Raw genomic sequence first — 24,141 nt, forward strand, 5'->3', positions numbered from 1 at the left:
CTCATTGCCCTCAACTCCACTAATTCTCCCTTCAGGCAAGTGCCTGTGTGGGCTGCACTGACCGTGGTAGGAGTGGCCCGGCATGGCCCGGGAGCCCTTCCTGCCCCTCTCTGATACTGGGCCCTTCCCTCATGTGACTCCCTAGGGCTGAACAAGACATCCTCTTTCTCCTGCGAAGCCCATAACGCCAAGGGGGTCACCACATCCCGCACGGCCACCATCACAGGTGACAGGGTTGGGAGGTGGGGAGCTGGGCATCAGAGGGTAGGGCTTGGGTCTGGGGTCAGAGTGGGGGCAGAGAGCAGGGTAGGGAGCTTTGAGCAAAGGCTCCCCAGGGTCAATCCCTCCTGTTTGTCCACAGTGCTCCCCCAGCAGCCCCGTAACCTCCATCTGGTCTCCCGCCAACCCACGGAGCTGGAGGTGGCTTGGACTCCAGGCCTGAGCGGCATCTACCCCCTGACCCACTGCACCCTGCAGGTGAGACGCCCAAACTTGGTTCATTTCAGTCTCAGGCCTCCTTCCACCCACATCCACAACCCTCATCCTCTCCCTGGGAATCCACCACTTCTCCGCCACTGTTGAGAAGCAGTAGAGCCTGGGGGGGTTAAGCCAGATGTCCTGGGTTCGAATCCTAGCTCCACCATCTTCTGACTGTGTGAGCTTGAGTAGGAGGCTTAATCTCTCTGGGACTCAGTTCTCTCGTCTACAAATTGGACATAATGGTAGTGCCTACCCGGAATGCTTAGTGTGAAAATTCAATGAGTGAATTGAATTCAATGAGTGAATGCAAATTACCAACTTAAAATGGTATATCGAACATAGGAAACAAACTTAACAAAATTGGCCAGACACAGTGGCTCATGCCTATAATCCCAGCACTTTGGGAGGCCGAGGTGTACGGATCATTTGAGGTCAGGAGTTCGAGACTGGCCTGGCCAACATAGCGAAACCGCATCTCTACTAAAAATACAAAAATGAGCTGGGCCTGGTGGCATGGGCTTGTAGTCCCAGCTACTCAGGGGGATGAGACAGGAGAATTGTTTGAAGCTGGGAGGCGGAGGTTGCAGTGAGCGGAGGTTGCAGTGAGCCAAGATCATGCCACTGCTCTCCAGCCTGGGTGACAGAGCGAGACTCTGTCTTAAAACCAAAAAACAAATTTAACAAAATGAAAATGATCAGCTGTCTAAATTATTTTCAGTATTAGTGATATTAACTCTAGCCAGAGTGGGAGCCCTGAGACAGCAGGATCTGGAGCCATTTCTGTCACCACTGGGTACCCAGAACCCTCCACTTCTCCCATCCCAGCCCTGGCTACTCTGTGTGGTCACTGTCCAGGGATGGGTCTGTCCCCTACTGCAATGTAAGCTCTGATGGGCAGGGCTGGAGCTGTCCCAGTCACCACTGCCTCCTCATTCTTGCCCAGCACAGGACCAGACATACAGTAGGGAATATTTGCTAGAAGGATATATTACAACCCAGATGAGCTAGACCCAGACTCTGCCCTCAAGTTCCTCCTAGAGTAAGAAAACTAAAACCAGGCCAGCTGTGGTGGCTTACACCTATAACCCCAGCACTTTGGGAGGCCAAGGCGGGTGGATCACCTGAGGTCAGGAGTTCGAGACCAGCCTGGCTAACATGGTGAAACCCCATTTCTACTAAAAATACAAAAAATTAGCCAGGTGTGGTGGCACACACCTGTAATCCCAGCTACTCGGGAGGCTGAGGCAGGAGAATCACTTGAACCTGGGAGGCAGAGGTTGCAGTGAGCCGAGATCGTGCCATTGCACTCCAGCTTGGGTAACAAGAGCGAACTTCCGTCTCAAAAAAAAAAAAAAAAGACAGAAAGAAAAAAACCAAAACCAAACTCACAGATCTGTAAATATAAGGCTGAATTCTGGTCTGAAGTTCTCTGAGATTAGAATGTTGGAGATAGGGGGTGGACAGTGCCTATGGTGGTAGATGACAGTAATGAAGAATGACCAACTTCTACTGAGTGTCCGCTGTGCACCAGGCCTTGCATTAAAGTTTTACGCACACCTCCTCTTGTGTTTGTGAAGGAGGGTCTATGGATACACCCATTTTCCAGATTAAGAAACTAAGGCTCAGAGTGGTTAACCAGCTTGTCCAAGGTCATAGCAAACCCATGTCATGCTCCTAACCTCCTTATAAACTGTTTTTTGTTTTTTCTTTTCTTTTCTTTTCTTTTTTTTTTTTTTGAGACAGAGTCTCACTCTGTCACCCAGACTGGAGTGCTGTGACATGATCACAGCTTATTGCAAGCTCAGCCTCCTGGGTTCAAGCAATTCTCCTGCCTCAGTCTCCTGAGTAGCTAGCTTACAGGTGCCCGCTACCATGCCCAGCTAATTTTTATATTTTTAGTAGAGACAAGGTTTCGCCATGTTGGCCAGGCTGGTCTCGAACTCCTGACCTCAAGTGATCCGCCCACCTCGACCTCCCAAAGTGCTGGGATTACAGGCGTGAGCCACCATGCCGGGCCCTGAGAAAATGTTTAGAGTCAGTGCTTGATTAAACAGGAATTGTCTTATACTTACATGCCCTGAGCACAACCCCATCTGCTTGTCATTTTAAACCTAGAAAATAGTGACTGTTGGCTGGGCATGATAGCTCACGCCTGTAATCCCAGAACTTCATGGGGCTGAGGCATGTCTGTACAAAAAATTCAAAAAATTTAGCTGAGCATGGTGGCACGCACCTGTAGTCCCAGCTACTCGGGAGGCGGAAGTGGGACAATCACCTGAGCCTGACAGTCAGGACTGCAGTGAGGCATGATTGAACGTCTGCTCTCCAGCCTGGGTGACAGAGTGAGACTCAGTCTCAGAAAAAAAAAAAAAAAATAGTGGCTATTAATCTTCCCTTTTTCAAGGTAAGGAACTGAGGCCCAGAGAGGGGAAGTGACCTTTCCCTACCCTCCACCCCTCCCCGGGGCTAGAAAGCCTAAGTTGAGATTCAATCCCAGAGGCCAGCCAGATTTGGGAGACCTCAAATGCCAGGTCAGGCATCAGCTGCACCCCTGCCCACATCCACCAAGTGTTCCCAGGAAAGCAGAAGTGTGTCCTCTTCCCTCTCCAGGTCTCACTTCCTGCTGCACACGGGCTAGGGCTGAAGAGTTCCAGTGGGAGGGTCACAGCCGTCCCAGGGAAAAGAGAAGTGGGAGCAGGCACGGGGAGACCAACTGTCTGTACCCATCTCCCCTCTGTCCTGGTAGAGGTTCCTCTTCCTGTTTGTCACTGTGGGTCAGAGAGCAGGCATGGTGACAGCCTCACCCCCTCCTTGTACCCACCATTTGCCCCCAGTCCTCCCCAGGTCTTGTGGTGGTGTCATCTCCCCCCATGGGGGCTGTGTGACTTTGGGCAAGTTGCTGAACCTCTCTGGGCCTTGGCTTCCCTGTCTGTACAATGGGGATGAGAAAAGAAATGGACCCCATAGGGTGGTAGTGCAAAGTCAATGAGTTCATCCAGGAATGTGCTTGACAGGGAGCTTGGTACATATTTGGCACTCAAGAAATGTTTGCTAGGCCGGGTGCCATGGCTCACACCTGTAATACCAGCCCTTTGGGAGGCCGAGGCAGGTGGATCGTTTGAGCCTAGGAGTTTGAGACCTGCCTGGCCAACATGGTGAAACCCCATCTCTCCAAATAATTAAAAAATTAGGTGGGGCTGTCATTGCACCACTGCACTCCAGCTTGTGTGACAGAGTGAGACCCTGCCTAAAAAAAAGAAAGAAAGAAAGAAAACAAATGTTAGCTGTTGATAATTATAACGTGCAAAGCAGTTTATATGCATCATGTCATTAAACCTTATACCCTGACAAGTAGGAACTGTGATGCCCATTTTCCAGAGACAGACACTGAGACTCAGAGAAGTTAAGACACTCACTCTAGATCACACAGCAAACAGCATCCAACCCAGGACTTAGATCCAAGGAATCTGGCTTTAGATCCCACACCCTGTGGCAGTAAACTCCTTCCTGACATACTGTGTGGCTATATGGCTGGGGTCTCCAGGGTGAAGGGGAAGTCCTTGGCTGCAGCATTCCTGAGGTGCGTGGCTGTGAGTTGTGTGGTTATGGGGGTTTTGTGGTTCCATGTGGCAGGGCTATACAGATGTGTACACCAGCGGTGGCCCCCTCCACCCTGAGTGTGCCATTCCTGGGGCAGAATAGGTATGGGAACTTGTGCTGCTATGCAGAGCTTGACACTTGTTACCAGGAAACACACATAAAATAAGTGTCAGGCCAGGCGTGGTGGCTCATGCCTGTAATCCCAGCACTTTGGGAGGCTGAGGCGGGCAGATCATCTGAGGTTGGGAATTTGAGACCAGCCTGACCAACATGGAGAAACCCTGTCTCTACTAAAAATACAGAATTAGCCGGGCGTGGTGGTGCACGCCTGTAATCCTAGCTACTCAGGAGGCTGAGGCAGGAGAATCACTTGAACCTGGGAGGCGGAGGTTGCAGTGAGCTGAGATCACGCCATTGCACTCCAGCCTGGGCAACAAGAGCGAAACTCCATCTCAAATAAATAAATAAATAAATAAATAAATAAATAAATAGATAAATAAAATAATAAATGCCACTCCGTAAGCACAAGCAGTCTTCTAAATGCTTATATGCCCCAATTCAGTCAACCCCATGAGGTAGGGAGCCACTGTCATCCCATTTTACAGATGAGAAGACTGAGGCACACAGCTAGGGAATGGTAGAGCCTGGATTTGAGCCCCAGATCCAGCACCCGTGCTCCTCAGCACTAGGCTAAACTGCCTCTGTGCACAGACAAGAGGTATTGTTACCATTACTGATATTCTTACCGCCAGTAGAGTGAAGACTATGGGGACAGGATGGGGTTCAGGTCCCAGCTTCATCACTGACAAACGGATGACCTTGAGCAAGTGATTCCATCTCTCTGGGCCTCAGTGTTGTCATCTCTACAGTGGGAATAAGCATAATACTTACCACAGGACAACAGGGTTGATGTGAAGGCCAAATGAATTCAGATTTGTCAAGGGCTAAGAATGGCACTCAGTAAATGTTGGACATGTTTTTCTTTTTTAATTAAGATAATATATGACATGACAGGCACAGTGGCTCACGCCTGTAATCCCAGCACTTTGGGAGGTTGAGGCGGGTGGATTACCTGAGGTCAGGAGTTTGAGACCAGCCTCGGCAACATGGTGAAACGCTTTTTCTACACAGAATGCAAAAAAAGCCGGGTGTGGTGTCTCACACCTGTAATCCCAGCCCCTTTGGGAGGCCGAGGCAGCAGATCACTTAAGATCAGGAGTTTGAGACCAGCCTGACCAACATGGTGAAACCTCGTCTCTACTAAAAATACAAAAAAGTTAGCCAGGCATAGTGGTGCATTACTGTAGCCCCAGCTACTCGAGAGGCTGAAGCAGGAGAATTGCTTGAGCCTGGGAGGTGGAGGTTGCAGTGAGCTGAGATCGTGCCACTGCACTCCACCCTGAGTGACAGAGCAAGACTCCGTCTAAAAAATAAAAAAAAAATAAAAAAAATTAGCCAAACGTGGTGGCTCACGCCTGTAATCCCATCTATTTGGGAGGCCGAGGCACGAGAATTGCCTGAACCTGGGGGAGGTGGAGACTGCAGTGAGCCGAGATCATGCCACTGCACTCCAGCTCGGGTGATGAAATGAGACTCATAGGCCAGGCATGGTGGCTCACACCTGCAATCCCAGCACTTTGAGAGGCTGAGGTGGGCGGATTGCCTGAAGTCGGGAGTTTAAGACCAGCCTGACCAACATGGTGAAACCCTGTCTCTACTGAAAATACAGCAATTAGTTGGGCGTGGTGGTGCCTGTAGTCCCAGCTACTTGGGAGGCCGAGGCAGGAGAATTGCTTGAACCTGGAAGATGGAGGTTGCAGTGAGCCAAGACCTCGCCACTGCACTCCAGCCTGGGCAACAGAGCAATACTCCATCTCCAAAAAAAAAAAGTAAAGAAAAAAAAAGAAATGAGACATATGACATGCATAATCTTCAGTCTACATCTAGATCAAGGTCGTCTAACACATGTGGCCCAGGATGACTTTGAATGAGGCCCAACACACATTCATAAACTTTCTTAAAACATTATGAGATTTGTTTGTGAATTTTTTTTTTTAAACTCATCAGCTATCATTAGTGTTAGTGTATTTTATGTATGGCCCAAGACAATTCTTCTTCCACTATGGTCCAGGAAAGTCAAAAGATTGGACACCCTTGAGATTGTGTAATACACATATTCACCATGTAACCACCGTCCAAATCAAGACATAGACCCTTCCAGTCCCCAACAAGGCTCCCTCAGGCCCCAGAGATGACCACACTTCTGCTTCTAGAACCATGCTTTTGCCTGTAGTATAACGTCATATAAATGGAATCTCACAATATCATGCTATTATTATTATTATTATTATTATTATTATTATTATTATTTGAGACAGAGTCTTGCTCTGTTACCCAGGCTGGAGTGCAGTGATGTGATCTCAGCTCACTGCAACCTCTGCCTCCCAGGTTCAAGTGATTCTCCTATCTCAGCCTCCTGAGTAGCTGGGATTACAGGCGAGCACCACCACACCTGGCTAATTTTTTATATTTTTGGAAGAAACAGGGTTTCACCACGTTGGCCAGGCCTGTCTCGAACTCCTAACCTCAAGTGATCGCCCACCTCGGGCTCCCAAAGTGCTGGGATTACAGGCGGGAGCCACTGTGCCCAGTCTATTTGCATTATTATTGTCATCACACTATGCATCATTATTATCGGTGCTGACCACCCGCCATGCACTGTGGCATCCTTTGGGCATAACTACATTTAATCTTTAAACAATCCTGTAAGGCATTTGATCCTCTAAGGCCCCATTTGCCCGAGGAGAAAACCGAAGCTCAGAGAGGGAAGAGTCTTGCCAGAGGTGGCTTTTGGAACCGCGTCGTATACAACCAAATGATCTCCTTGGTTTGCAAATCCAGGTGCCTGTGTTATCCCAGCATGGCGCTGCAACACACACACACACACACACACCCTTGCAAAGTTGTGTAGTCACACTAGAACCACCACCACTGGGAGCTGTGTGACCATCTCATGTGATTGCTTGGTCGTTCTGTCCTCACACCCTTCCCTCTCCCCAGGCTATGCTGTCAGACAATGAGGTGGGCATCCAGGCGGGAGAACCAGATCCCCCAGAGGAGCCCCTCACCTTGCAAGCATCTGTGCCCCCCCACCAGCTTCGGCTGGGCAGCCTCCATCCTCACACCCCTTATCACATCCGTGTGGCATGCACCAGCAGCCAGGGCCCCTCATCCTGGACACACTGGCTTCCTGTGGAGACGCCGGAGGGAGGTAAGAAAGGCTGGGGAGGGAGACGTCCACCCCACTGGACTTTGCTTACATCAGTGCCACCCCCATTGTCCCCTTTCACCCCTTTACCCCTCATGGCCTCAATCTCCTTCCCGTCCAATCTCTGACCCCTCAGCAGCACTGCCCACTGGCCTCTCTCCCAGCCCTTCTGTCCCCTGTGCTTCCGCTCATGGGAGGCCTCCACGAGTTGCCCACGTGCGTGCCCTTGGCACCCTGCACCCATTTCCTGGGAACAGGGGAGGGGGTCAGGAAGAGGTGGGGGTGCCAGCTTCCCCTCTTCCCTGTCCTCCAGTGCCCCTGGGCCCCCCTGAGAACATTAGTGCCACGCGGAATGGGAGCCAGGCCTTCGTGCATTGGCAGGAGCCCCGGGCGCCCCTGCAGGGTACCCTGTTAGGGTACCGGCTGGCGTATCAAGGCCAGGACACCCCAGAGGTGGGTGCTGCTGGTGGGACTGGAGTGGAGTGGCTGGCGGGGGAGGGAGACAGGGAGGAGAAGATATCAGGGCAGACATGGACGGTTGTGCACGTTGGGTAGTACGCAATTGCTCTACGCCTAGAGGGGCACGTTCAGGGAAGGTTCATATTCACATTCTGGGGAGAATAAGGGGGTCTAGGGGAGGGCATGGGGAATGGCTATTTTTGAACCACTGCAAAAGCATTTCAGCAGACTCGTATTTACTATAACGATTTCACAGCAGATAGTTGTATAGCACCTTGGGGAAGAGGTACCTTTTCCCAATTTGCACAAAGGCACTGCTATCAGGGCTAGCAATACCCTGACGTAGGGAGAGAGGATGGAAAGGGAAGCTAGAAGGGGATGGAGGGATACAGGTTAAAGGATGAGGATGAGAGATGAAGGGGAGGACAAGGAAGGATGAGGAGTTGGAGGATGGGGAGAGGGCTTTGAGAAAGAGATGGGGCATTGAGCCCAAGAGTGAAGGCTTAACAGCTGGGGGTGAGGCTCTACCCTGATGCCACTTCTGGACCCCCTAGGTGCTAATGGACATAGGGCTAAGGCAAGAGGTGACCCTGGAGCTGCAGGGGGACGGGTCTGTGTCCAATCTGACAGTGTGTGTGGCAGCCTACACTGCTGCTGGGGATGGACCCTGGAGCCTCCCAGTACCCCTGGAGGCCTGGCGCCCAGGTAAGTCCAAAGCCATGCCCAATCTGCTTTAACCCTATTTCTCCCTGACAGCCCTGACTTACTCCCTGTACCTTTCAGAGTTACCGCAACCTAGGCCCTGTTCCTACCCTGAGCCTTACCGAGAGCCGCCCTCACTCCCTTACCCATGCCATGGCCTCACTCCTTTACCCGTGCCACACCCTCACTCCCTTACCTGTGCCACGCCAGTCTTGTCCTCTCTGAGCACGTCTCCTCTGTCCTTTCTTCTCACAGGGCAAGCACAGCCAGTCCACCAGCTGGGTAAGGGCTTCCACACCCCGTCTCCTCCCTCCCTCCCCTCAACACCTAGTGGGGGTGCTGTCACCATACATACTCATTGCATATCCCTTTCATGTTTCTCGAACTCATCACTCTAACTTACTTCTTGAGTTTGTGTGGTCCTTGATGGAGGTGCCTATAATGGCCTAGCATAGCACATTGTAGGTATTCAGGGAATGACAGGTGGGTGGGTGGGTGGATGGATGAACAAATGGATGGATGGATATATGGAGGGTGGATGGGTGGGTGGGTCAATGGATGAATAGAGGGTGGATAGGTGGGTGAACAGATAAATGACTGGATGGTGAGTGGATAAATGGATGGGTAGACGGATGGGTGGATGGATGGATGGATATATAGAGGGTGGATGGGTGGGTGGGTCAATGGATTAATAGATGGGGTGGATAGGTGGATGAATAAAAGATGACTGGGTGGTGAGTGGATCCATGAATGGGTAGATGGGTGGATGGATGGATGGTTGGATAAATGGATGGATGGACAGATGGATGGATTTGTGAGTGGATGAATGGATGAAGGGATGGGTAGAAAGGTGGATGGATGGAGGAATGAGGTATCCTCCTCACATCCATCCCTCTCAAATATTTCTCTAACAATTCTCAAACATTCCTCCTACACTCATTGTCTCCTCTGGGCACTATTACAGCCCACTCTTGTAACTCAACCCACTAGCCTTCAGTATTCCTCACATCCCTTCCTGCATTTCTTCACATACCCTTTCCAAGCTCATTCCACCCTCCTTTCACATACATCCCATTATAATCCATTCCTCCCACATGAATCCCAAGGCCCATTGCACAACCACACTTCTCATTCACAAACTCTGCACACCTTGTACGCACTTACCATACCTTTCACATTGCAAACACTGAAAAACATTGTCCACAACTTTCCCACACCCGATTCTCCTTGCATGCTTACCCCATACTCCATAGACATCATTCCCTCACCCTTCACTAATCCCAACCCATCTCACTCTGCACACTCACCCTGAACCCCTTGCACACTCAGCACATAACGATCTTTATTTCTTACACACTCCATTCCACCCCTGCCCTTTTTATACCCCCTTTCTGTGCACCCCATACTCCTCATCTGCCCTTCTCACATCTTTTGCATGCTCACTGCATACTTCTGTCACACTGCAATTACATCCTTAAAGTTCCTTGCTCACTCCTTGTATCTAAGACTTCATGAATACTCTTCCCACTTCACACACCCCCAAATTTTCCAGCAGCCATTCAACCCTGTATATGCTTATCATATCCCTTTGGATATTTATCTCACCCTCATTCCTTGCTTTATGGAAACCCTTGTGGCCGGGTGCAGTGGCTCACGCCTGTAATCCCAGCACTTTGGGAGGCCTGAGACAGGTGGATCACCTGAGGTCAGGAGTTCAAGACCAGCCTGGCCAGCATGGCGAAAACCCATCTCTACTAAAAATACAAAAATTAGCTGGGCGTGGTGGTGCGAACCTGTAATCCCAGCTACTCGGGAGGCTGAGGCACAAGAATTGCTTGAACCTGGGAGGCGGAGGTTACAGTGAGCCAAGATCACGCCACTGTACTCCAGCCTGGGCAATAGAGCAAGACTCTGTCTCAAATAAAAAAAAAAAAAAGAAAGAAAAGAAAAAAAAAATTAGCCAAGTGGCACAGACCTGCAGTCCCAGCTACTCAGGAGACATGGTGAAATCCTGTCTGTACCAAAAAAAATACAAAAATTAGCCGGGCATGGTGGTGCACACCTGTAATCCCAGCTACTTGGAAGCTGAGGCAGGAGATTTGCTTGAAACTGGGAGGCAGAGGTTGCAATGAGCTGAGATTGGGCCACTGCACTCCAGCCTGGGTGAAAGAATGAGACCCTGTCTCACAAAAAAAAAAAAAAAAAAAAAAAAAAAAAAACCAGAAAAAAAAAAGAGAGAAAGAAAATCCTTTTGTAGTCATTGCATTCTCCTCAAAAGATATTCCTGGCCGGGCTCGGTGGCTCAAGCCTGTAATCCCAGCACTTTGGGAGGCCGAGACGGGTGGATCACGAGGTCAGGAGATCGAGACCATCCTGGCTAACACAGTGAAACCCCATCTCTACTAAAAATACAAAAACTTAGCCGGGCGAGGTGGCAGGCGCCTGTAGTCCCAGCTACTCGGGAGGCTGAGGCAGGAGAATGGCGTGAACCCGGGAGGCGGAGCTTGCAGTGAGCTGAGATCCGGCCACTGCACTCCAGCCTGGGTGACAGAGCGAGACTCTGTCTCAAAAAAAAAAAAAAAAAAAAAGATATTCCTTAGTCCTTCATTCACCAGCCTCGCCCTCCGTGCACACGCTTCATGCACCGTCCTACACTGCAAGGATCTCCTTCCCCACTCACCTGTTTATCTATACTCTAGTCCACCCTCCTTGCACAATCATCACATTTCTCACACTAACCTATGCTACTTGAGGTTTCTCCACACCCATCTCATGTTCATCTAGCCCTCCTGGCACACTCATAACCCGTTCCACACATCTCTCTCTCCCATTCCACACTCAATGCACACTCCTCAAATATCCATTCCACTCTTCTGTTTTTTTGGATCTTGGTGGGGTAATATGTGGTAGCTTAAAGTAAGGAAAACTACAAACGCCCAAACAGGGACTTGAACCCTGGACCACCAGGTTAAAAGGCTGATGCTCTACCAACTGAGCTGTGCTGGCACTCGCTCTTTTTTTTTTTTTTTTTTTTTTTTGAGATGGAGTCTCGCTCTGTCACCCAGGCTGGAGTGCAGTGGCGCGATCTCGGCTCACTGCAACCTCTGCCTTCCAGATTCAAGCGATTCTCCTGCCTCAGTTTCTGAGTAGCTGGGATTACAGGTGTGTACCAGCACCCCAGCTAATTTTTGTATATATATATCTTTTAAGTAGAGACAGGGTTTCACCATGTCTGCCAGGCTGGTCTTGAACTCCTCGCCTCAAGTAACCCGCCCGCCTTGGCCTCCCAAAGTGTTGGGATAACAGGCGTGAGCCACTGCACCTGGCCTCCATCCCACTCTCAACTCACCCATCCTACAACTTTCACACACTCCTGCCTTAACATGCACTTGTATCACATCCATTGCATACCCTGTCCAGCCCAGCCTATTCAGATATGTGAATGCATCCGTCACACACCGCATCAAGTATGTGCACATCTTTACCGAGGCCTTCTGCCTCCCTCCAACATCACCCCTTTGGGTCCCAGAGAGCTGGATCCAAGGCCTCATCCATGACCTGTTCCTCGTACCCCCGATAGTGAAGGAAACTTCAGCTCCTGCCTTCTCGTGGCCCTGGTGGTATATACTGCTAGGAGCAGTTGTGGCCGCTGCCTGTGTCCTCATCTTGGCTCTCTTCCTTGTCCACCGGCGAAAGAAGGAGACCCGTTATGGGTAAGTTGGAACCACATGGGGAGGCTGTGTGGCCTGGGATGGAGAGGCTGGAGGCAGGGAGGCCAGTGAGGAGGCTGGTGCAGGAGGAGTGATGACCAAGAATTGGAATGAGGGCAAGGGAAGCCAGGCGCGGTGGCTCACGCCTGTAATCCCAGCACTTTGGGAGGCTGAAGCGGGTGGATCACTTGAGGTCAGGAGTTTGAGACCAGCCTGGCCAACATGGCGAAATCCTGTCTCTACTAAAAAATACAAAAATTAGCCGGACGTGGTGGCACACGCCTGTGGTCCCAGCTACTTGGGAGGCTGAGGCACAGAAATCACTTGAACCCAGGAGATGGAGGCTACAGTGAGCTGAGATCGCACCACTGCACTCCAGCCTGGGTGACAGAGTGAGACCCTGTTTCAAAAAAAAGAATGAGGGCAAGGGGGTGTGTGGAGTGAACGGAAGGCAGAAGGTAGCTGTCCAAGACATGCTCAGCAAATGCTAGCAGAGAGGGCAGGCAGGGCTTGAGGCTGAGATGGTACTTGCTCAACTGCTGGTTGGGGAGGGGGTTCCACATGGTTTTTCCTTGCCCTCACCTACTCCCCCGCCCCCCCCAGAGAAGTGTTCGAGCCAACAGTGGAAAGAGGTGAACTGGTAGTCAGGTACCGCGTGCGCAAGTCCTACAGTCGCCGGACCACTGAAGCTACCTGTAAGTGAACCCTGTGCCCCACTGCCCTGGCCTGGAGCTAAAGGCTATAGAGAATCTGACCTGCTGGGCTTCTATAGATGTATCAGCCAAACGTTTCTGAAGGCCTTGGGATACTAGCATGGCAGAATCACAGCCCCTAGAAATAACAGATTTGTGGAACCACAGAGAACTTTCAAGGAATAGAATCTTAGACACAGTAAATCTTAGAAACACCAAGGCTAGGTGTGGTGGCTCATGCCTGTAATCCTAGCACTTTGGGGGGCCGAGGTGGGAGGATCACTTGAGCCCAGGAGTTCGAGACCAGCCTGGGCAGCATGGTGAAACCCTGTTTCTACCAAAAAAAAAAAAAAAATTAGCCAGGTATGGTGGCATTCCCCTATAGTCTCAGATACTCCGGAGGCTGAGGTAGGAGGATCACCTGAGCCCAGGGAGGTCGAGGCTGCAGTAAGCCATGATCACACCACTGCACTCCAGCCTGGGTGACAGAGCAAGACCCTGTCTCAAGAAAGAAAAATAAATAAATAAATGAAAGAAAAGAAACACCAAACCTCAGAGCCATTGGATCTTAGAAGATGCAATGATGATGATAATGATGAAGATAATGACAATCACGAAGAAATGATGATGATGAAATAATGTTGAGATTAGATGGTGATGATGTGATAATAATCACAGGCAACCCTAGCACTACCTACGTGACAGGCTCCATTCTAAGCATTCTACATGTATCATTTAACCCTCAGAGCAACCCAAGGACACGGGTTTCTTTTTTCTTTTTTTTTAGACAAAGTCTCGCTCTGTCACCCAGGCTGGAGCACAGTGACACAATCTCAATCTCAGCTCACTGCAACCTCCACCTCCCGGGTTCAAGCAATTCTCATGCCTCAGCCTCCCGAGTAGCTGGGATTACAGGCACATGGCACCACGCCTGGCTAATTTTTGCATTTTTAGTAAAGATGGGGTTTTACTAACCCCGTCTTTGTTGGCCAGGCTGTTCTTGGAATTCCTGGTCTCAAGTGATCAACCTGCCTTGGCCTCCCAAAGTGCTGGGAGAATAGGCGTGAGCCACCACGCCTAGCTGGAGGTGGGTTTCTTATCACCTTCACTTCACAGATGAGGCAGCTTTGGAGCAGAGTGATTAAGTCACTTGCCCAAGGCCACACAGCTTGTAAATTGGATAGCTGGGATTTGAACCCAGGCGCTTTTGCTCTGAAGTCTATATTTTTTTTTAGACAGAATCTTGTTCTGTCACCTAGGCTGGAGTGCAGTGGCATGATCTCGGCTCACTGCAACCTCCGCCTCCTGGATTCAAGTGACTCTCCTGCCTCAGCCTCCCGAGTAGCTGGGACTATAGGCACATGCCAAAACGCCTGGCTAATTTTTGTGCTTTTAGTAGAGACAGGGTTTCACCATATTTGCCAGACTGGTCTTGAACTCCTGACCCCATGATCCACCCACCTCGGCCTCCCAAAGTGCTGGGATTACAGGCATGAACCACCGCGCCCAGCCTGAAGTCTATACTCTTTTTTTTTTATTTTTTATTTTTTATTTTTTTTGAGACGGAGTCTCGCTCTGTCGCCCAGGCTGGAGTGCAGTGGCCGGATCTCAGCTCACTGCAAGCTCCGCCTCCCGGGTTTACGCCATTCTCCTGCCTCAGCCTCCCGAGTAGCTGGGACTACAGGCGCCCGCCACCTCGCCCGGCTAGTTTTTTTGTATTTTTAGTAGAGACGGGGTTTCACCATGTTAGCCAGGATGGTCTCGATCTCCTGACCTTGTGATCCGCCCGTCTCGGCCTCCCAAAGTGCTGGGATTACAGGCTTGAGCCACCGCGCCCGGCCTAAGTCTATACTCTTTACTGCCACACTCTACTACCTCTTGGAATTATAGATTGGTAGAGAGATAGAATCGATCTTGGCCTGAAAAGTTATATGCATATACTCTACACCCTTATATTTTTGAAATAATAAAATCTTAGAACTATAGACTCTCCATTAGAAGACTGGAAAGTCATGGAAGGTCTCAGCTAAGGAGGGGATCTCAGAGGCCCAGTCAAATCTCTTCTTTTGGCCAGGCGCAGTGGCTCACGCCTGTAATCCCAACACTTTGGTAGGTCTAGGCAGGCAGACACTTGAGGTCAGGAGTTCGAGACCAGCCTGGCCGGCATGGCAAGACCCTGTCTCTACTAAAAATACAAAAATTAGCCAGACGTGGTGGTGCACATCTGTAATCCCAGCTACTCGGGAGGCTGAGGCAGGAGAATCACTTGAATCCGGAAGGTGGAGGTTGCAGTGAGCCGAGATGGTGCCACTGCACTCCAGCCTGGGCGATAGAGAGAGACTCTGTCTCAGGAAAAAAAAAAAAAAAGAATCTCAGGCTAGGCGCGGTGGCTCATGCCTGTAATCCCCAGCACTTTGGGAGGCCAAGGCGGACAGATCACGAGGTCAGGAGTTCAAGATCAGCCTGACCAACATGGTCAAACCCCATCAAAAATTAGCCAGGTGTGGTGGTGCACGCCTGTGGTCCCAGCTGCTTGGGAGGCTGAGGCAGGAGAATTGCTTTAACCTGGGAGGCAGAGGTTGCAGTGAGCCGAGATCGGGCCACTGCACTCCAGCTTGGGTGATAGAGCAAGACTTTGTCTCAAAAAAAAAAAGGAGCTCATCTTTCAGTTAGGGAAACAGAAATTCAGAAAGAAAATGGAAGAGCTAGGTCTCTTCCTAGCACACAACGAGAAAGCCGCCAGGGCCCCAGGGGGATGTTTGGAAAGGGCTGGGAAAGACATTTATTTAAGAAGAGAAGGAAGAAGCAACGATGTTCCGGTGATTTAACTGAGTAACATACAGCAGCCATTCTCAGGGTGTGAGCCTGGTCCCCTGTGGTCCCCGAGACCTTTGCAGGGGGCCCATAAGGTCAAATCTATTTTCATACTATTACCAAGACATTATTTGCTCTTCTGCTTTCTCATTCTCTCACGAGCATTCAGTGCAGTTTTCCAGAGGCTCCCTGATGTGGGATGATGTCATCCATCACTCTGACAGCTGATGGACCTTGTATATTCTTGTTTTAAAAATCTATCAGGCTGGGCGCGGTGGCACACGCTTGTAATCCCACCACTTTGGGAGGCCAAGGCGGGCAGATTGCTTGAGGTCAGGAGTTTGAGACCAGCCTGGACAACATGGTGAAACCCCATTTCTACTAAAATACAAAAATTTTAGTATACAAATTTTTGTATGTGTGTGGTGGTGCATGCCTGTAATCCTAGCTACTCGGGAGGCTGAGGAAAGAGAATTGCTTGAACCTGGGAGGCGGAGGTTGCAGTGAGCCGAGATCGCACCACTGCACTCTAGCCTGGAGAACCAGAGTGAGACTCTCTCTCAAAAAAAAAAAAAAAAAAAAAAAATTAAATAAACCTCATAGGTTTTCTTTTGAGGCCTAGGAGCTTGAAACCAGCATGGGCAACATGGCAAAACCCCACCTCTACATTAAAAAAAAAAACACAAAAATTTGCTGGGTGTGGTGGCACACGCCTGTAATCCCAGCTGCTCAGGAGGATGAGGCAGGAGAATCACTTGAACCCAGGAGGTGGAGGTTGCAGTGAGCTGAGATTGTGCCACTGTACTCTAGCCTAGGCGACAGAGTGAGACTCTGTTTCCAAAAAAAATTTTTCTTTTTTTAGAGATGGGGTCTGGCTATGTTGCCCATGCTGATCGCCAACTCCTGGCCTCAAGTGGTCCTCCTTCCTTGGCCTCCCAAATTGCTGGGATTACAAGCGTGAACCACTGTGCCCAGCTAGTTTTATTTTTGAATACAGAAATATTGAGATATATATATATACACACACATATATATATGTAACTCACATAAACAAAAGCTCTTTCTAGTCCTCAATAATTCTAACAATGTAAAGGTGTCCTGATGTCAATTTGTTTGAGAATGATCATATAACAATGAAAATGGATAAATTACAATTACACCCAACAACAACTAGATTATAACTATTTCATAGACATCATGTTGAGTGAAAGAAGCCAGACACGAAAGAGAATATACTATGTGATTCCATTTTTATAACATTTCAAAACTAATCTATTGTAACAGAAATCAAGAAAGTGGCTACCCCTAGGAGGGCAGGTCATGTTCTGTTCTTGTCCTGAGTGCTAGTTACACATTTGTGTTTGATTTGTGAAAATCCACTGAGTTGGCCGGGCGTGGTGGCTCACGCCTGTAATCCCAGCACTTTGGGAGGCCAAGATGGGCAGATCACCTGAGTTCGGGAGTTCCAGACCAGCCTGACCAACATGGAGAAACCCTCTCTCTACTAAAAATACAAAATTAGCCAGGCGTGGTGGCACATGCCTGTAATCCCAGCTACTCGGGACGCTGAGGCAGGAGAATTGCTTGAACCTGAGAGGCGTAGGTTGCGGTGAGCTGAGATTGCGCCATTGCACTCCAGCCTGGGCAACAGGAACGAAACTCCATCTTAAAAAAAAAAAAAGAAAAGAAAAAGAAAAGAAAATACACTGAGTTGCTTATTTACAATTTGTGCAGGTTATACTTCAATAGCAAGAAATATTTTTTGTGTGTGTGTTGTTTGAGATGGGGTCTTGCTCTGTCACCCAGGTTGGGGTGCAGTGGCATGAGCTCAGCTCACTGCAACCTCCACCTCTGGGCTCAAGTGATCCTCCAACCTCAGCCTCCTGAGTAGCTAGGACTACAGGCATGTGCCACCATACATGGCTAGCTTTTGTATTTTTTCTAGAGACGGGGATTCGCCATGTTGCCCAGACTGGTCTTAAAGTCCTGGACTCAAGTGATCCACCAGCCTCAGCTTCCCAAAGTGCTGGGATTACAGGCATGAGCCACTGCATCCGGCAAAATAAATATTTGTATTTTATTTTATTTTTGAGACGGAGTCTTGCTCTGTCACCCAGGCTGGAGTGAAGTGGTGTGATCTCAGCTCACTGCAACCTCTGTGTCCTGGGTTCAAGCAATTTTCCTGCCTCAGCCTCCCCAGTAGCTAGGACTACAAGCATGTACCACCACACATGGCTAATTTTTGTATTTTTTTGGAGAGACAGGGATTTGCCTTGTTGCCCAGGCTGGCCTTGAACTCCTGGACTCAAGTGATCCACCTGCCTCTGCCTCCCAAAGTGCTGGGATTACAGGCGTAAGCCACTGTGCCCAGCAAACAAAATATTTTTAACAACTGGTACAGCAGGGCACTGACCCATCAGGGTGCCCACTGGAGCAAGAGTGTGGCCAGCCTTTACGCCTTTAGTTCCCTTTGAGAGAAGGTTCAGGGGGTCCAGAGGAGGAGCTGGGGTGGAAGTGGCGGGTGCTGAGGGCAGTAGTTAATTTTGAATCAGTGCAGAAGTATATCAGTGTTTCAATAATGGGTCTATCCCTACTGGTGGGTGAATGTCACCTGAATGTCAGCCCTGCCCCATGGCTCTGTCCACCCCAACCTTGCATGCAGTGAACAGCCTGGGCATCAGTGAAGAGCTGAAGGAGAAGCTGCGGGATGTGATGGTGGACCGGCACAAGGTGGCCCTGGGGAAGACTCTGGGAGAAGGTGAGTCCCCCTGCAGCATACACACATCCTTCTGAACTTCTGAGATCCTCCACTTCCACACTCCCACCCAACTATAGGAAATACAGTCCCCACAGGCCATGTGAGGTCAGTGTCTCCCTCTGGCCCCCCACAGGAGAGTTTGGAGCCGTGATGGAAGGCCAGCTCAACCAGGACGACTCCATCCTCAAGGTGGCTGTGAAGACAATGAAGAGTGAGTTATATGCACATGTGTGGGACCCCCAGCCCCTTCCCTATGCCCCTGAGAAAGAAGAGAGCAGAAAAGTTAACAGCAAGTTTTGTTTTTTTTGTTTTTTTTTTTTTTGAGACGGAGTCTCGCTTTGCGCCCAGGCTGGAGTGCAGTGGCCGGATCTCAGCTCACTGCAAGCTCCGCCTCCTGGGTTTACGCCATTCTCCTGCCTCAGCCTCCCGAGTAGCTGGGACTACAGGCGCCCGCCACCTCGCCCGGCTAGTTTTTTGTATTTTTAGTAGAGATGGGGTTTCACCGTGTTAGCCAGGATGGTCTCGATCTCCTGACCTCATGATCCGCCCGTCTCGGCCTCCCAAAGTGCTGGGATTACAGGCTTGAGCCACCGCGCCCGGCCTCAACAGCAAGTTAACCATAGCCTAGAACTTCTGTTGTTTCCAGATAGGCAATGGAGCCCCTGCCAGGTACTTCAACAGAAGGAATTGAATACGGGGAGATTAGTATAAAGGTGGGAAATGGGCTGAAGGAACATCTGGGGCAGGGAGGGAAACCAAAGATGAGCAGCAGCAGGAAGTCACTTCCATCCCTAGGCCTGAAGGACAGAGGGAGCAAGTGGTGTTACCAGAATCCACAGCTAGGGACACCAGGCAGGAGCTGGTATCACAAAGTTAGAGGTTGCTCTGTGGGAGCTAAAAACCCAGAAGAACACTTTGGGAGGCCGAGGCAGCAGATCGCTTGAGTCCAGGAGTTCGAGACCAACCTGGGCAATATGGTGAAACCACATCTCTATGAAAAAAATAATAATAATAACAATAACAAAAAATTAGCTGGGTATGGTGGCACATGCCTGTAGTCCCAGCTACTTGGGAGGCTGAGGTGGGAGAATCGCTTGAGTCTGGGAGGCAGAGGTTGCAGTGAGCTATGATCATGCCACTGCACTCCAATCTGGGTGACAGAGTGAGACTTTGTTTTAAAAAAATAAAACACACATGGCTGGGCGTGGCGGCTCAAGTCTGTAATCTCAGCACTTTGGGAGGCTGAGGCAGGTGGATCATCTGAGGTCAGGAGTTCGTGGCTGGCCTGATCTACATAGTGAAACCCCACCTCTACTAAAAATACAAAAATTAGCCAGGCGTGGTGGCAGGCACCTGTAATCCCAGCTACTCGGGAGGCTGAGGCAGGAGAATCGCTTGAACCCTGGAGACGGAGCTTGCAGTGAGCCGAGATTGCACCACTGCACTCCAGCCTGGGCGACAGAGCAAGACTCTGTCTGAAAAAAAAAAAAATTGAAACACACACATGCACACACGGGAGACACAACCACCACCAAGGGAATACCAGAAGCAGAGAGAGGGTGAAATACCCTGACTTCTCCCTTCCTCCCCGCTACCTGCCAGTTTCCCATCAGGGCCTACCTCTCATTGGCAAATCCCAAGAGGAAACCACTAGGAAAGGGAGCCAGGGAAATGTAGTTTTCAGGGGCTGGCTCGCTGTGATACATAGCGGAGCAGGAGAAGCTCTAGAATGAGGAATACCTGGCTGAATCATTTACCAGCCATGCGATCTCAGGCAAATGACTTTCCCTCTCTGAGCCTCCCACCTGTCATCTGGAAAAAAGGACCCTAATGTCCCCACCTTCCAAAGCTGTGAGGCAAAGCACTTCATGCTGAGGGTGGCAAGTAGGACATGCTTGTTAATGTGGACTAGGACTATATTATTTACATCATCAGAGAGGGCAGGAGCCATTTCAGGGTTACGTAGCAGAGGAAGTCCAGGGCTAAGTTCTTCACACACAGGGAAGGAGAAGCATAGGGGGTTCAGATTGGGGCTGGTGGTGAGTAGAGAATGATCCTTTCTGAACTACAGGGCTTAAAAGCTTGAGCTATGAAGTCATTACCCACTCATTCATTATTGAGCACCTCCTGTGTACCAGGTTATTTTTGTTTGTTTGTTTGTTTTGCTTTGTTTTGTTTTGAGAAGGAGTCTCACTCTGCTGCCCAGGCTGGAGTGCAGTGGCGTGATCTCGGCTCACTGCAACCTCCCCCTCCTGAGTTCAAGCGATTCTTCTTCCTCAGCCTCCCAAGTAGTTGGATTACAGGTGCACGCCACCACGCCTAGCTAATTTTTGTATTTTTAGTAAAGACGGGGTTTCACTGTGTTGGCCAGGCTGGTCTCGAACTCCTGACCTCAGGTGATCTGCCTGCCTTGGCCTCCCAAAGTGCTAGGATTACAGCCGTGAGCCACTGCACCCAGCCTCAGGTTTACGTTTTTTGTTTTTTGGTTTTTGTTTTTTGAGACAAAGTCTCACTCTGTCACCAGGCCGGAGTGCAGTGGCATGATCTCAGCTCTCTGCAAGCTCCGCCTCCCGGGTTCACGCCATTCGCCTGCCTCAGCCTCCCAAGTAGCTGGGACTACAGGTGCACGCCACCACGCCCAGCTAATTTTTGTATTTTTAGTAGAGATGGGGTTTCACCCTGTTGGCCAGGATGGTCTCGATCTCTTGACCTCGTGATCCACCCGCCTCAGCATTCCAAAGTGTTGGGGTTACAGGTATGAGCTACCACACCTGGCCTACGTTTTTTGTTTTTTGAGACAGAGTCTTACTCGTTGCTCCGGCTGGAGTGCTGTGGCAGGATCACAGCTCACTGTAGTCTCAACCTCTGAGGCTCAAGCGATCCTTCCCACACAACCTCTCACTGGTTATAGTCTTGGCCTGGGTCTGAATCCCAGCAGTGCAACCTTGGGCAAGTCATTTTGCCTCTGTGAGCCACAGTGTTCTGAACTGTTAAATGGGATGATACTTGTATGGGTCCCCAGGGCAGGTAGGGAAGTGCTAGGGAGCAGCCTGGGTGGTTGTGAACAGGTGGACCCTGGAGCTAGACTGCCTGGGTTTGAGATCTGCCTCTTCCACCTCCAAGCCGTGTGTTCGTTCCCTTAGGCAGACTCTGTAACCTTTCTGTGCCTTGCTTTCTTCATCTTTAAAGTAGAGATAGGCCAGGCACAGTGGCTCATGCCTGTAATCGCAGTGCTTTGGGAGGCCGAGATGGAAGGATCACTTGAGGTTAGGAGTTTGAGACCAGCCTGGACAACATAGCAAGACTCCCTCTCTTAAAAAATTGGCCGGGTATGGTGGCTAACACCTGAAATCCTAGCACTTTGGGAGGCCAAGGTAGGCAGATCACTTGAAGTGGGGAGTTTGAGACCAGCCTGACCAACATGGTAAAACCCCATCTCTACTAAAAATACAAAAATTAGCCGGGCGTGGTGGTGCATGCCTGTAATCCCAGCTACTTGGGAGGCTGAGGCATGAGAATCTCTCTTTTTTTTTTTTTTTTTTGAGGCGGAGTCTCGCTCTGCCGGATCTCAGCTCACTGCAAGCTCCGCCTCCCGGGTTTACGCCATTCTCCTGCCTCAGCCTCCCAAGTAACTGGGACTACAGGCGCCCGCCATCTTGCCCGGCTAGTTTTTTGTATTTTTTAGTAGAGACGGGGTTTCACCGTGTTCGCCAGGATGGTCTCGATCTCCTGACCTCGTGATCCACCCGTCTCGGCCTCCCAAAGTGCTGGGATTACAGGCTTGAGCCACCGCGCCCGGCCGAGAATCTCTTGAAATGGGGAGGCAGAGGTTGCAGTGAGCCAAGATTGCGCCACTGCACTCAAGCCTGGGGGACAAGGGCGAAACTCCATCTCAAAAAAAAAGAAAAAATATATATATATTATATATATGTATGTGTGTGTATATATATTATATATATGTATGTATAAATATATATATTTTATATATGTATGTATAAATATATATATTTTATATATGTATGTATAAAAAAATATATATATATGTATGTATGTATATCCGGGATGGTGGTGCGTGCCTGTGGTCCCAGCTACTCAGGAAGGCAAGCCTAGGAGTTTGAACCCACAGTGAACTGTGATTGTTGTGATCACATCCATCCTGGGTGACAGCACAAGACCCTGTCTCAAAAACAAAAAACAAAACAATAAAATGGGAATGATAATAGTAGCACCTGAGAAGATTAAATGAGTTAATATATACAAAGTTGGCCAATCGCAGTGGCTCACTCCTGTAATCCCAGCACTTTGGGAGGCCGAGGCGGGCGGATCACGAGGTCAGGAGATCGAGACCATCCTGGCTAACATGGTGAAACCCCGTCTCTACTAAAAATACAAAAAATTAGCCAGGTGTGGTGGCGGGCGCCTGTAGTCCCAGCTACTCGGGAGGCTGAGGCAGGAGAATTGCTTGAACCCGAGAGGCGGAGTTTGCAGTAAGCTGAGATCGAACCACTGCACTCCAGCCTGGGCGACAGAGTGAGACTCCATCTCAAAAACAAAACAAAACAAACAAACAAACAAAAAAACCCACTCTCTCTCTATATATATATATACACACACACATAAAATGCTGAGTATGGCACCTGGTACTTACTAATCATGTTTGATGAAGATGAGTGATCATGATGATGATGATGATGATGGAGAGGAGGTGGAGAGAGAGTCCTCCCTCTCCTCCCCTCCACCACACCCACTTTTCTCTCTCCCTCAAGTTGCCATCTGCACAAGGTCAGAGCTGGAGGATTTCCTGAGTGAAGCAGTCTGCATGAAGGAATTCGACCATCCCAATGTCATGAGGCTCATCGGTGAGAGAGGAGCAGATTCAAGGGGTCTACAGGCCCCATGGGGGCCATTGCAGAGGGAAGACCCCTTCTTCTGGCCATGGGAAGATCAAACTTCCAGGCTTCCTGCTCCCCGCTCCTTCAGGGTCAGCAAGCTTCCCCCTCCTACTCTCCCTCAGCTTGGAATGTGACCTCTGACCAGTCCCAGAAATAGCTGAGGTCCCCAGGAGGGCTCCGGAAATGTCCCTGGGAACTGTGCTGGAAACGGCTTCTCTGCAGCTCGGTCCTTGCCACTGCCAGTACACCCCAGACTATATGGTGGCCAGATTGGATGGGGAGTGAGAAGGAGACGCTGGAGGCTGGCTGGGAGGGGGCTTGGCTTCCCCTTCTGCCCAGTAGGAGTGACAGGGCTATCTGGGGGGCTCAGGTGTCTGTTTCCAGGGTTCTGAACGAGAGAGCTTTCCAGCACCTGTGGTCATCTTACCTTTCATGAAGCATGGAGACCTACACAGCTTCCTCCTCTATTCCCGGCTTGGGGACCAGCCAGTGGTAAGGGGCATTTAGTCATCCAGTCTACAAATATTAACTGAGTATCTATCAGGTACCCAGGGCTGCTCAGACCCTGGGAAGACCATGGTGACCAGGAGCTTACTCTCCTGGAGCATGTCTTCCAGCAGGGGAGGGGCAGACAATAAACAAGCTAATAAATACCTGAGCAAGATGATTTAAGTGTTTCAGTGCTAGGAAGGAAATACACTAGGATGGATGATAAGGAGGCCAGGCAGTAAATTTGGGTGGACGTGGAAGATCTTGCTGAGGAGGT

General features: G+C 49.9%; 1 protein-coding gene across 5 annotated transcripts in view; it reads left to right on the forward strand.

Moving 5' to 3' along the window:
• The window catches only part of LOC105495304 (AXL receptor tyrosine kinase), a 45,606-nt gene that overhangs the window by 12,552 nt on the left and 8,913 nt on the right, over positions 1-24,141 (forward strand). For 3 of the 5 annotated variants that reach the window (XM_011764683.2, XM_071086897.1, XM_071086896.1), the window contains exons 5-16: positions 146-226; positions 362-477; positions 7,141-7,351; positions 7,662-7,801; positions 8,362-8,512; positions 8,765-8,791; positions 12,039-12,222; positions 12,823-12,914; positions 18,388-18,483; positions 18,617-18,694; positions 23,250-23,342; positions 23,746-23,867. In XM_011764683.2, the coding sequence (XP_011762985.1) occupies positions 146-226; positions 362-477; positions 7,141-7,351; positions 7,662-7,801; positions 8,362-8,512; positions 8,765-8,791; positions 12,039-12,222; positions 12,823-12,914; positions 18,388-18,483; positions 18,617-18,694; positions 23,250-23,342; positions 23,746-23,867 (1,391 nt within the window). The remainder of the gene's footprint in view (positions 1-145; positions 227-361; positions 478-7,140; positions 7,352-7,661; positions 7,802-8,361; positions 8,513-8,764; positions 8,792-12,038; positions 12,223-12,822; positions 12,915-18,387; positions 18,484-18,616; positions 18,695-23,249; positions 23,343-23,745; positions 23,868-24,141) is intronic. The other 2 variants (XM_011764684.3, XM_011764685.3) reach the window with 2 other exon arrangements.

Source organism: Macaca nemestrina, chromosome 20 (assembly GCF_043159975.1).
Source record: "Macaca nemestrina isolate mMacNem1 chromosome 20, mMacNem.hap1, whole genome shotgun sequence".
Classification (NCBI taxonomy): domain Eukaryota; kingdom Metazoa; phylum Chordata; class Mammalia; order Primates; family Cercopithecidae; genus Macaca; species Macaca nemestrina.